Source organism: Octodon degus, unplaced genomic scaffold (assembly GCF_000260255.1).
Source record: "Octodon degus isolate 3935 unplaced genomic scaffold, OctDeg1.0 scaffold00029, whole genome shotgun sequence".
Lineage (NCBI taxonomy): Eukaryota > Metazoa > Chordata > Mammalia > Rodentia > Octodontidae > Octodon > Octodon degus.
In genome coordinates, this window is record NW_004524605.1 from 6225709 (window position 1) to 6239690 (window position 13982).

General features: G+C 46.7%; 1 protein-coding gene across 1 annotated transcript; it reads right to left on the reverse strand.

Annotated features, from left to right (window-relative positions):
- Positions 1-908: 908 nt before the first annotated feature.
- Positions 909-7233, reverse strand: Cdkn2aipnl (CDKN2A interacting protein N-terminal like). The gene is made up of 3 exons (XM_023713277.1): positions 6944-7233; positions 4585-4684; positions 909-1270 (listed from the first exon to the last, which is right to left on the reverse strand). The coding sequence occupies exons 1-3, from the start codon at positions 7180-7182 to the stop codon at positions 1259-1261; spliced, it is 351 nt and encodes a 116-aa protein (XP_023569045.1). The 5' UTR covers positions 7183-7233; the 3' UTR covers positions 909-1258.
- Positions 7234-13982: the final 6749 nt, after the last annotated feature.

A 13982-nucleotide genomic window follows, 5' to 3' on the forward strand; every position in this document is an offset into this window, starting at 1 on the left:
TGAGCCGTCTGCTTCTGTGGCCCTAGCCAGCTCTGCTTCCTTTCTCCCGGATGTTGGAGTCCACACACTGGCCAACAGACTGAGTGCAGGCAGGACCCACTCTGCTATTTGTGCCTGCCACCGGTAAGTGAATCCTGCGGGGATGGACCAGGAAACTACTGCCCCACAAACGGAGCCCCTCTCCTGCTATTTTAGCCCAGGAGCATGTACTCAGTGGTGGGGACAACATGAAAATAACAGGAATGAGCTAGAACTGAAAGAGAACATGCACACCAAAATCTTAACAGGACTGCAATGTGTTATTTCTCAAGAGGCTGTGCACGAGGGCACAAGGCCATTCCTAGAAGACCCCAGCTCAGATGCCCTCCAACAAGAAAGGCTGTGGGTTTTACTCAGTAGCCTGAGAGACATGCAGAACCTACAGATCAACTGACAACCTCCTCTCAATGGGTTTTACTTGTTGCTTTGGTTTTCTCTGAGCTGCGGGGAGCGGAACTCAGCACTGGGCGTGAATGCTGTACCACTGAGTCACACTCCAACCTTCATTGCAGACACCCAGATTTTTTACGGGTGCCTCTGCCCATAGGCCAGCTCACAAGTACCTCAAGCCTATGATGTGATTCTCATTTTCTACAAGAAGATAAATATACATGGCAGTGGGACAAAGGTATAAACTATAGGTAGCAGTAAGAAAATAAAGGATTTGGTTTGCTTCCTTAGGGAGAAAAAGGCCAAGAAACAGAATCACACTTCAAGTTATGTTGTTAAAAAAGACTATCAAATTCCCTACCTGCCATTATTACATCAACATTTTTAAAAAAGGGCATTTTATTTTGTTTTTGGTTTGAGACAGGGTCTCACTATGTAGTTCAGGCTGCCTTGAACTCACTATGTGGCTCCGTCTGGCCGCCAACTCTCAGGAATCTTCTAGCCTCAGCCTCCCAAGTGCTGGGATTACAGGTGTGCACCACCACACCTGGCTAAAGAAATGCTTTTAAACAAAGTTTGGCTTGTACATTGTTAATAAATCATCTTAGAATGCAGGACTTATAAATACATGAACATCCATGCACACTTTTACAGTGACAGCTACTGGAAGGGTGAAGCCTTTTAAAAAGCCAATCCAGACAGATTCCTCCGGAAGTCAACCGCCTCAGCATGTTGGTAACAGCCAGGTCTTGAGTAGCCGCCGCAGCCAGTGTCACAGCCAACCCAGCCCCCTTTCTGAACCTGTTGCTGATGACGACAGTGGTGAATCTTAGCTTTGATGCTGGGGAAAAGGAAAAGAAAAGGTTAGGTAGCCATGAAGTCCAGCGATTCAATTCGTCCTCATGAAAGAAAATACAGCAGTGGTGCTTTCTGTTTCGCGCTACCTAGATGATAAGTCAATGCAGAATTATTATTAGTTCGCTACGTCCAGAAATCCAGCAAGACACTGACCACACCATCCATCTGACTCCGCAACCTAATGTCGCTTGTGTGATCTATAAATGCTCACGCTTTAAAGCAATAATGGAAATACTTAAAATGCAGCCTTTCCTGTATGCTCTGCAGTGAAAGGCTCTAAAAGCAGAATGGCACACTGTCCTAAATTAACAGCAGTCTGATTCAGGTAGTAATTCACAACGTCACGTGGCGTCAGGGTATCTAGGAGATGTGAAGGTTATATATTTCTGGAATTCGCACTATTAAAAGACTGTAAAAGCGTGTCTTCAAATAGTGGTGAGCTGAAGCAGATGGGTTCTTTCTGGGTACTCTCTAGCACCTTCGATAAATTTAAATGGCTTTAGACAACTTTTTAAGCAGGGTGTGAAGAATCACTTTGGCTGTCACCTTGTATTCAAATGGATTTCCTTAACATTTAGCAGTATAAATGAATCAACCTGAGAGTCTTTTTAGTAATCAGAGATTTCAAGGTATGACCTATTTCCCAACAAAGCAAGTCAGTCATTTTGAGGAAAAAACAAGCACAGCATGGTGGCACAAGCTTGTAACCCTAGTACTCTGGGAGGCTGAGGCAGAAGAACTGCAAACTTGAGCCTAGCCTGGACAACTCAGCAACTTCAGATCCTGTTTCAAAATAAAAAATGCTGAGGATGTAGCTCAGCCTGAAGGACCTAGGTTCAATCCCCAGGACTACAAAAGAAAGAGACAGATGAAAAATGAGAAGTCCTCAGCAAAAGCAAAATAAGAAGCCCTTCTTCTTTTGGGGGAATTGGGTATGTTTGTTCCCAAGTGGAAAAGTCCCCTACCCACCTCAAATTTCTGCTAGGGCAACCTGGGCTACAGCAGCACAACTGCTCTACCTGGTCTTGGCTGCTATGTGTGCCGTCTCCCCATAAGCTGTTGGCAAGTGTTTGCCCATCATGGGCCCATCACCAGACAAGCAGACGAGCCTGGGGCTGGGAAGACAGCAGTCTACTTGCCTTCCCGTCAAGCACAAGGACCCGGTTTCCATCCCCAGTACTGCATGCTGTGTCCGCCCAGCACTGAGCCAGCCAGTGAAACTGGGCATGGTGGGGCACCCCTGTAATCCCAGCGCTGGGGAGGCTGAGACAGAAGGATCACTATGAGTCTGAGCTACATAGTGAGACCCTGTACCAAATAAATGAAAGATTAAAAAAAAAGTACCTCCATGGAGCATTTATCTTGGGATGTAAGACATCCTCTGAAAGAGTCTGAAAGGCTTTTTGTCCCCTAACTATTCATAACTACCACCTTAGAACATGGCTGCCTTCACCAAAGCATTACCTCAGCACTTGCCAAGACGGCACAAAAGAGAACCTCTCGAGATGTGGCCACAGTGTTTCCACTTTACTTCACAGGTCACCCATCTTTTCAAACTCATTTTTTCCTCTTGGGATAAAAATGGACCAACTAGGCTGACAACCCTGCTTGTTGAGCCGACAGCAACAGCTTCTTAATCATTCATTTCTCCTTGCTGAAGATACCACTTTGGAAATACTAACTCTGGCGTTCCTGGGGCTAACAAACAGCCTTCTTGAGGCAGCGGCTGCTCTTCATTCGTTACTAGTCATTAATGGGGTGCTGGATGGTCCCACAGGCTGGGAGCAGGTGCCTCGGGTTGGTGGTTAGAAATCAAAATGGTTTGCTCAATATATTTGTGCTTAAACTCCCCTTTCAAAAGAAAGAAATAATACACTTCAACTGTTTGACAAGTCCCATCTGTCTAGCCAAGCATGATGGCAAATCCCAAGACTCTCAGAGGCTGAAGCAGGAATGACTGCAAGTTCCAGCCCAGCCCAGGCAACTTAGTGACTTACTGAAATGCTATCTGGAAATAAAAAATCAAAGGGCTGGGGACCCAGCTCAGTCAGTATGAAAGCACTGGGTTCAATCTCTAGTAGCATCAAAAAAAAAGAAACTAAAAATTCCACTTATCAAAGACTAATGCTCTGGGGCCAGAGAGAGAGCTCAGAGGCATCAGCACCTACCTGGCAAGCACAGGGACCCTAATTCGATCCCCGGCCCCACATGCCATGCACGAAGTCTGGGCCCCAGATGCAGGTGCCCACTGTGCGGCCCTCGAACCAGGCGTGGTGGCGCACACCTGTAATCCCAGCACTCAGGAGGCTGAGCCAGGAGGAACTCTGAATTCAAGATCAACCTGGGGCCTACAAAAGTGAGCACAAGGCCAGCCCGAACTGCATAGTGAGATCCTCTTTCAAAAAAGAAAAAAAAAAAAAGAATAATGCTTATTTCTAAAAAAAAAACAAAAATCACCACACACACACAAAACTAAAAACCCAAGTACCGCAGAGCAGACTCATCTCCAAGCTGTAGAACAGCCAGAAAGTATTTTTATAATCTTCCTGTAGAGGCCTTCTCTCTAGTCATCAGCACTGTCTGGGCTCACGATACCCACACTGCCAGGTGATTCATTTGGCTCACTAGCTGGCTTTACAACCCAACAAAACTCTAATTTTAGAGCGAGGGGATCAATTCTGCGCAGCGCAGCAGCAGATGCTGTCGGGCACACGACTTGACATGAGGTCTGGTTTGGGTCCGTGCCTGTGTGCTGGCCCTTGCGCCGACTGTCTGCCAGCTGCCTCTACTACATGCAAAAGCTTCTGGGAAGCTCCACGGGTCTCCTTCCAGGGTGCTCTTAGGGTGGCCTTCGGTGGAGGGGCACGGGCTTGCCAAGCAGCACTTCCGGCTTGGTGGCAGCTCTCCAGCTGCACTCCCTCCCCACGCCCTGAGGTTTTCCCCAAAACTCACTGCATCCCCCTAAGGACCTCACTTCTTAGGAGCACTGGAGCATCATTCTCACTGTGAAGTCTAAAATTAAACTTGGTTACTAAGAAAATATTAGTTTCATTTGAATGAAGTTGTAATGCTGAAGAATGCTGAGCCCCATGGCGAGTGCCTCCAGCTGCTAAATTCTTCCCCTTCGTGTGATAGCAGCACTGCTTTCAGGGACAAGCAGTGGCGGTTCAACGCCAGCCTGGCCCACATAGGGAGACTCTCAAAAACACAAAAACAATTTGCTCTAATATAGTGTCATCAAACAGATACCATTAACCCCACATTGGTTCATCAAATGCACTTGGAAATCCTGTTTACCTTTTTCATTAATTCACTTCTGGTGGTAAACTGTGGCACGTCTTCCACTTCAATTCCATCAGCCATTTCCATCACCTTGTCCAGAAGGTCTTTACTGTAACTGCATAATGAAAAGTACTATCGTGAAAACTGGAAGAATTACTCACTTGGAGTTAATAAGTTAACAGCTGAGCGTGGTGGTGCATGCCTGTAATCCTAGCACTTGGGAGGCTAAGGCAGGAGGATTGCTGCAAGTTTGAGACCAGCCTGGGCTGCAAAGTGAGCTTACGGTTAGCCTAAACTGTACAGCGAGACTGTCTCAAAAAGAGAAAAGAAGAATTGCTTCCCTGGCAAGCACAAGACCCTGAGTTCAATCCCCAGTTCCACAAAAAAAAAAAAAAAAAAAAAAAAAAAAAGAGAAAAGGAAGGCAAGTTTCTAGTCTGTAAATTCTACTTTAGGAGAACTGACTTTTTAAGAGATGGAATTTCGAAAAAAAAGGGGGGGGGCCTAGGAGATGGCTCAGTGGAATAAGGGCTTCCCTGGCAAGTGCAAGGCTCTGAGTTCAATCCCCGCTTCCGCCAAAAAAAAAAAAAAAAAAAAAAAAAAAAAAAAAAAAAAAAGAGAGAGAGAGAGAGAGATGGAATTTCACTATGTTGCCCAGGCTGGCCTAGAACTCATATGATTCTACTGCCTCAGCTTTCCCTGCAGCTGGGACTACAAGTGTGTGCCACTGTACTAGGAGTTGCAAAGAACTAAAAACTACAAGGGAAACTGATACATATTCAGCACAAAGCTAGGAAACAGGGCTAGGGAGATAGCTCAGCAGCGTTAAGTGCCTGCCTGGCAAGCACAAGGTCCCGAGTTCAATCCCAGGTACTGAGGGAGGGGGGGGAGCTAGGAAACAGTTCTCCCACTTACAGATATAGAAGTGGGCTGGCATGTGAATACAGCACGTTTCAAGATTTATAAAGGAAAACTTTCCATACACCTGGAAGTACATTTCATAGATATGGGATGAAGGCCAAAAACTGATGCGATTACTTTTTAAACATGTAGCATGTCAATCTTATGGAAATAACACTTGTTGCCAAGGATATGGCTCAAAGGCACCATGTCTGCCTGGCAAGTGCAAGCTTGTGAGATCCATTCCTGGTACTAATAAATAACATTTGTCCATGTGCTCAATTTTTTTTTCTTTTCCATTGAGCCACATCCCCAGTCCTTCCCCACCCCCAACCCCCCACTCCCTTACTTTTTGAGACAGTCTTGCTAGTTGCCCAGGCTGGGCTAGAACTTGCAATTCTCCTGCATAAAACCCAGAGTGCTGGGCAGGTGTGCCTGGCTGGCTCATCTGCTTCACTCTTGAACATCTGCCTAACCTTGGATTCTGTCAACCAGGATTTCTCTGAAAGCCAGAAAGAAGGGGTGAATGTGTCTGGCACAACTTCTCTATATCCTGCTCCAGGAAATCCCAAAACCTGAAGAAAAAACAAACCAAACAGACAAAAAAAAAAGGGGCCTGGGGCTCAGGCTCAGAATGTAGCTCACTTGTACAGTACATGCTGAACAAGCAGAGTCCTGGGTTCAATTTCCAGCACTGAAGGAAAATAAATCACGGCTCGGAGGGGCAGGACCAGCCAAAAATTTAGGGCCAAAGCAAGCCGTCCCTTTCATCTCACACCGGGGGACCCTATTCGAGAGACCCTAGAATAAGAAGACACAAGCGAGCCTTGAGATCGGGTGCTCCTTCCTGACGGCTGGCCCTCGCCCGGGTGGTGCAGAAGCCAGGATGCAGTGGACTTCCGGACCTTGACAAAAAGGCCCTCGTTATTTTCAAAAGCAGGAAAGCAGAGGGGCAAAGCTGGACCCAGCAGCCCGGGAATGGGGAGGAAACGCCAAGGGACACAGATTAAGTCCGCTGCAGTGGTATAAAATCCTCCAGTCCTGCCAGAAGCTGCACAGTCCCGAGCATGTTATTTCCTCTCTCTTGGGTGTTCTTGGTTTCTGTCTCTGCTTCTGCTGTGTGACTGAGAGCTCATGGACTTAAAACGTACTCTGCAAAAGTGGTAGTTTGGGCTAATGATAGTAATATAAATAGCACTAGCAATATAGGAACTCTGGAGCCCAACCATGTGTGAGCTCTTCACTATTTAATTATTGTAGTCATAACCGCCCAGTTCCCAAACGAGGACAGGCAGTGGCGCGGCGCAGTTAAGCATCTTTGCAAAGGGCTCCCCGGCGGGAGGGAGCCGGCGGGCCAGCCCAGGCGGCGGGTGCAGGTTCGGTCTGGGGCAGGGTCTCCGCCCAGGGTGCGTCCTGAGAGAGGGCGGAGGGTCGCCAGGCAGGGAACAGGGTCAGCCAGACAGCAGGGGTCCGCACCTGCAGCCCAGGAAGAGGTGATTGGCCCAGACCATGGAGAGTGACAGCAGCTGGTCCAGCCAGCCACCGCCGTCTGGCGGGTCCCGGTAGTCTGGCAGGTGGCGGAGGATGAATTCCATGCGAGCCTTCCATTGCTTCTCGCTTTCAGAGTAGGACCGGAACTGCTCGGCGAAGTCGGCCGCCTGCCGCACCCCGGAAACCAGCTCCTCCACGGCTGCGGCTGCCTCGCCACCCACCATTGCTCCCGGCGCCGCCGGCGCCGTCACCGCCGAGAGCCGAGCCGCACGCCGGCTTCCCGACAAGCACTGCGCCCGCCTCGCCTGGCAGCTAGAGAGGCCCCGGGGGCGCGACTGCTCGGGAGGACCGGCCTAGAGCGCCCTCGCCGGGCGCGGCGGCGGCTGGTACGCGGCCGCTCGCGGGGCCCTTCGGAGTTCCGCAGCCCGCAGTGCGTGGCGCTGGTCTACCCAGGGCTGCGAGTGCGATTCAGGATCCGGCCGGCAGGGATCCGCTGGAGAAACTGAGGCCCACAAGCATATGGCTGGAGCGCCCCATCCCAGGGGGCAGCCGAATGCCTGCTAGAGCTATGCGGCGTCCTTTTTTACTCTCAGGGTTCCCCAGGCAACGCCCTATCCGGAGACCTTCGGGCCCTGCGCCGCAGCGGGACCCTCACGTGTAGCTGCCCGTTTGGAGACCGGATCTCCTGGAGGGAATGCTTGCTTGCTAGGCACCTTCCTAGGAACCGGGGGTGCGAGGAAAGCAAACTCAGCCCTGCTGCAGGACTTGATCATCCTGTGGGGGAGGCGGACGTAAGTGACATAATTGCTCCAGTAAATGGAAACTTTGGACCTTATCAAGTAAGGAGAAACTCAGAGTGCCGCAAGCATGAATAAGCAAAGTGATCTGCCCCAGTCCTGGCGTCAGGGAAGGGATGCTCCAGAGCCAGAGAAGGAGGCATTAGCCTAGTGAAAGGGCGTAGGCCACGGCAACAGTCCACCTAGCCAGAGAACCGCGCCAGGGGACAGGCAAGCGAAGGGAATTGAGGCGACGAAGCTGCCGAGGTCAGCAAGGCCAGTAGGCCAACCCAGGGTTCCTGATGCAGACCGGAAGAAGAATGTGGAACCACTGAAGGATTTTGACCACAGCAGTGGCCTCTGAGTTTCCAGAATGTGGTTTCCACAGTGCATGTGTCCAGAGGAGATAAGCAGGTGGGTCTGAGCGTGCTTATTTAGCAGCTTTGGCTCATCCATCTGTTTTACGGTCAGGCAGCAGACCCACTGAGAAAAAGACTTCTCTCTCGAAGTGGTGAATTCCCAGTCTGTGGAAGCATTCAGCTTCAGCAACTGGGAAATTCCCTGAGCCTCCATCAGACTTGGCAGGTTATTGACCTAATGGGCTTCTCCATCATTCCCTATCAAATGTGAGGTTGGGGTACTGAGGTGGGCCTAGGAGGGCTCCAATATAGGTCCTGTGTGGTCAGTAGGACTGTGGTGCAAGAACTGAGCGTGTGCTGTCTACTGCGTCCGCATCTTCTTTGGGGTGTCCAGACCCCAGCAGCCAGAAAGCCAATCCAGTATAGAAATATGGGGTAGTCAACCCGGCATAGTTGTGCATACCTATAATCCCAGTATTCTGGAGGCTGAGGCAGGAGGATTGCCATAAATTCAAGACCAGCGGAAGCTACATAGCAAGACCCTGTTTTGAAAGACCAACAACCAAGCAAAAAGGCAGATTCCCAGGCCCACTGCTGGTTGCTCCGTCAGAGTTCCAAGCATTTCTACCTTTGGTTAACCAAACTTTTAAGAGCATTCAGTGTGCCCAGCACAGCGATGAGCACCCGCATTCCCAGCTGCTAGGTTTGCTGAGCTAGGAGATTGCATCCGGGGCATAGTAAGATCCCGTACCTTTAAAAGGGATAAAAAAATAAATTTTTTAAAAAAGAGGGCTGGGGGACCGGGGAGATGGCTCAGTGGAATAAGCACTTGCCTGGCAAGGGCAAGGGCCTGAGTTCAATCCCCGGTTCCACCAAAAAAAAAAGTAGCTCAGTAGTGAAGCACTTGTGTACAATGTATGAGATTCTAGGTTCAGTCACAGGCACCTGAAAAAAATAAGCAGGGTAAGAAAGATAGCTCAGCAGTTTAAGTGCCTGTCAGGCAAGCGCAAGAACCCAGGTTGGATCCCTGGTACCATATGCTGTGCTGGCCCAGCCCAGGTGCACTGAGCCAGCCACCGAAACCAGACATGGTGGTACACGCCTGTAATCCCAGCTCTGGGCAAGCTGACACAGGAGGATCACTATGAGTTCAAGCTGCGAAGCAAGACCCTGTACCAAATACATACAGAAAATGATGATAAGAAACAAGAAAGAAAGAAAAGAAAAGCACTTACCATTCTTGAGGATCCTCTGAGTCAATTTCTTGGATGCTTAATTGTACCCAGTAGAGGCTGACCCAAAAATAAGAACCCAGGCTTTGTGAACAGCAGTTACAACTACGGCCTTAACCTTGCCCGGAGGATTTGAAAAAGCTAAGGGCCACACAGCAACTATTTTGACAGTGCTGGGGCATTTGCATGTATGCATATATGCATGTATGTATATGCGAACATAGTTCTTTCATTCAGTTATAAGAACACAAAAGTGCACAGATTGCTTGCTTGCTTGCTTCCTGGCTGGGGATTGAATCCAGGCTTTTTGTACTGAGTTACTTCTCCAGCCCTTTTTTATTTTTATATTTTTCTTTTGAGACAGGGAAGGCTGGCCAGATAGCTCAGTGGATTAAAGCACCTGCTTTGGCAGACACAGGGGCTGGGGGTTCAATCCCCAGCCTGCCATGCTGGCCCTGTCCCAAGGGTATGCTGAGACTGTGACAGAGACTAGGCGTGGTGGCACAAACCTGTAATCCCAGCACTTGGGGGATTGAAAAACAGGAAGGATCACTACAAGTCTGATCTGTGTAGTGAGGCCTTGTAGACCCTGTATTTTTTTTTTTTCCTTTTTCTTTTATTTTTTTGGCCGAACTAAGGATTGAACTCAGACTTGCCGAGGAAGCGCTTATACCCCTGAGCCATCTCCCTGGCCCGACCCTGTATTTTGAGACAGGGTCTCACTAAATTGCCCGGGCTGGACTTAAATATTTTATCTTTCTGCCTCAACCTCCCAAATGCTGGGATTATAGCTATGTAACACCACACACAGCACATTACAGTTTTGAAAATTTTTGGGGGGCGGGGGAAGGGTCTCACTCTGTAGCTCAGGCTGGCCTCTACTTCATGGTGATCCTCCTGCCTCAGCCTCCTAAATGCTGGGTCGTAGGCATGCACCACACCCAGCTACAGTGTGGGCATTTTAAACATTATACAAGTGATAGGCTTAAATAGAACATTATATTAATATTAATAAAAATGTGAAGTAGTTTTAAAACTTGATGTTAACATTTTGCAGAACTCTGTTGCAAGTCCAGTTACTGACTGGTTTACTGTCTCTAACTTATTTTTATGACTCAGACTTTCTTAGAGTTTATTTATTGCTAGCGACAGAGTCTGTTTTCCTACTTCACCTTTTTCCCTTTTCAACCATTTAAAAATTCAAGAAGTATTTTTAGCTTGTAAGCTGGCAAAAACAGGCCACGCACCGTTAGCCTCGGGGTCATAGTTTGCCAAACTTTCAATAGTTGTGTGGTAAATATTAAAATCAGGCTAAATGAGTCCCTCGGATGTGTTCCTTTATAAAATTGTTCTATTTTAGTCTATTGCTATGTAAACTTTAATATCAGTTTCTCAATTTCTAGGGAAACATGCTGCTGCCGTTTCCATTGAGGTTCCATCAAATTTATAAATCAGTCAGGGAAGAGTGACTCTTCCCCTCCATTAACGTGGCATAGTGCATCTTTCTATTTAGTTATGCCTTTTTTTATATTTCTAGTTATGCCTTCTTATTGTGATATGTCTTTAAATCCAATGAAACATTAGGCTTATATTCATTTGTGCCGTTCTAAGTTTTCTTCATTCCTTATCTGTAATTTCCATCTAGTTTCATTTTCCTTATACCTGAAAATTCTACAGTATGTTCAGATTTCCGTTAGCACAGATCTTCTGATGCCAAACTCTTTCCCTTTGTCCGCTTGAAAAAAAAAAATTTTTTTTCCTGTATTTAGAACGAGGTCTACAGGGTTTACAGGCTCTCACAATGTAGGTCGGACTCGTAGTGATTCTCCTGTTTTCAACCTCCTGCGCGACCACACTCAGTCCCTGTCTCAGTGCACCCTGGGGGGCGGCCAGGGATTGGACTCCCAGCTCCTGTGTCTGCCTAAGCAGGTGCTTTAATCTGCTGAGCTATTTGGCCAGCCTTGAAAATGTTTTCATTTTACCTTCACTGGTAGCTGTGTGGCTGCATAACCAATGGTTCCAAAATTCAGTGACTTAAAGCCGTCAACATTTACCGTCTGCCAGCTCCTGTGCCGGGCACTCAGGAGGGGCTCTCTGCTCTCCAGCAGTGCAGGCAAGTGAAGGTCACCCAGGCTGGGGGCCCCACCTGGTCAGGACCTTCACCTGACCAGGCCAGGGACTGCCAGACCCAGCTCCTCACTTCAGGCACCTCTCCCCTGTCATGCGAGTGCCCTCACTCCAGGGTCAACCTTCAGACAAAGTGAATCATGAAGGAGCAGGGCAGTGCCACACTATCGCACGTCTTCAATTTGAGGTCATGTGGCAACACTGTTGATGCACCCTCTTCGTTACAAGCGAGTCACTAAGTCCAGCATGTGTTTTGGAGGAGGAGAATTAGGCTCCACCTTTTGAACAAAGTATTAAAAAGTGGTGGATGTGCTTTTAATGACCACATCTTCCTCCCCTCCTGGGATTATCCTCATGGTTCTCTTCTTTCTTTCTTTCTTTCTTTCTTTCTTTCTTTCTTTCTTTCTTTCTTTTTTTTGACACAGGGTCTCACTATAACTTACACTGTAGCCCAGGCTGACCTGGTACTTACAACTGTCATCCTGCCTCAGCCTCCCAAGTGCTAGGATTACAGGGTGCACCAACACACCTGGACTCAGTCTGGCTCAGCACACTCGGGGCAGGGCGGGCGTGGCATGCAGGACCAAGGATGAAACCCTGGTCCCTGCACTTGCCAGAGCAGGCGCTTAGCTGAGCTATCTCTCTGGCCTCACAGTTGTTTTTATTGGAAATCTTAAACTAATTCTACAAGACCTTCTAGAAGAGGATCTAGAACATGCCCACTCCTCCTCCTCCTCCTCTTCCTTCTACTCTTTCTTCTCCTTTTTTGCAATATGAGAGTTTGTACTCAGGGCTTTCATGCTGAGCTACATGCCCACCCTCCATTTATTTATTTATTTATTTAATTTTTTTGCAGAACTGGGGATTCCTTGCACTTGCCAGGCAAGCACTTATTCTACTGAATAAGCCCCTAACAAAATACTTCTTTCAAATTGCCAAATATCTTTCTTTTTCTTTTTCTTTTTCTTTTTATTTTTTTTCTTTTCAAAGTTTTATTGATAAACATAGCAATGAGACAGTTTCAAATCAAATCGAGAGTACAGTTTCAACAAATAATACACTGCATATATTCTTCTTAGTGGTTAATTGCTGTACAAGATGCAGACTTGTGATCCTACTTACAAACACCATTAGAAAAAATCATTGTATTCATTAAGAGAATGCAACTATATATCTATCCCAACCACTTTGAATACACACATACAAAATGGACATTCATAGTTATATCCCATTTTTTTAAGTTCTGTTATTGAATATTATAGGTGTGTAAACTCAGCAAAATATTCTAAAAGAGTCCAGTAGCTCATAATAGCATTGGGTCTTCTGTTTAACTGGCAATGTCAGAAATTATTGACCTGAGTCCCCCACAGCTCAACATAACAACATGGCTTTACTTCCTATATTTCGTCTTCATACTTTTCTACTGGATGGTTAAGACCAAGGTAAAGCAGGACCTGTGCAACAAGAGTTGTAGCTTTTTGGTCTGAGAAGGTCAGTGAAATGCCCTCAGGATTTATCCTGAGATCCTGTACCTCAGATTGTAGAACCTTTATCGGTGTCAGCCATGTGGATGAGTTACGGCCAATGCTTAGCCAATGTGCTCTCTGCGAAAGCCTGAGAGAGTGTCTTCTCCCCATGTGACTCTTTCTAGCCATATGTCTTAGTTACTTTCTTTTCTTTTCTTTTCTTTTCTTTTTTTTTTTTTTTCAGTACTGGGGCTTGAACTCAGGACCCTGCGCTTGCCCGGCTCCCCCTCCCACTTTATTTTTTTTATTTTTATTTTTTTGGTGGAACTGGGGATTGAACTCAGGCCCCTGTGCTTGCCAGGCAAGGGCTTATGCCACTGAGCCATCTCCCTGGCCCCTTCCCACTTTATTTTATTTTTTTTCCACTTTATTTTTAATGACTCATTAAATCACTAAACTACCTAGAATGGATTGAAGTTTTGGATACTCCTGCCTCCCAGGATCCTTGGATTACAAGCATGCATCATTATGTCCAAGAACTTCTTTTTAAAAATTTTTAGTTTATTAATTTATTTAGGGGTTTTGGAGGTTTATTATTTTTATTTGTTTTTTATTTTTTAAAGATAATAAAAACAATTTAAAAATAGAAACAATATACAATTTCACTGAACAAAATGATAGGAATTTAACAATGGTTGTTATACTGCCTATTGTCTTTAAAGTTGTTCAGATTATCAGATATAAGCATGCAAAATTGGTCAGAATGTTTTGTTTTTTGAGACAGGGTCTTGCTATGTAGCCCACACTGGCCTCAAACTCACAGGGAACCCCCACCCCCACTTTAGCCTCCCAAATGCTGGGATTACAGACAGCCATTTCTTACATCATTGTTTATTTCCAGTGTCTGTATTGCATTGCTTGACATGTCTAACGTATCCAAAATATTTATGTCTCTAATATTTTCCCATGGTATTTATACATGAGAAGTACTACTCTGCCATAATGAAGGATGAACTTAAGTTATTTGTAGGAAACTTGAACACACCTTTTTTTTTTATTTTTTT

Coding starts and splice junctions, on each gene's coding strand:
- Cdkn2aipnl (XM_023713277.1), bottom strand. CDS start 7,182: ATGGTGGGTGGCGAGGCAGCCGCAGCCGTGGAGGAGCTGGTTTCCGGG. Junction 4,685..6,943: donor CACCTCTTCCTGGGCTGCAG/GTGCGGACCCCT, acceptor TTCATTATGCAG/TTACAGTAAAGACCTTCTGG.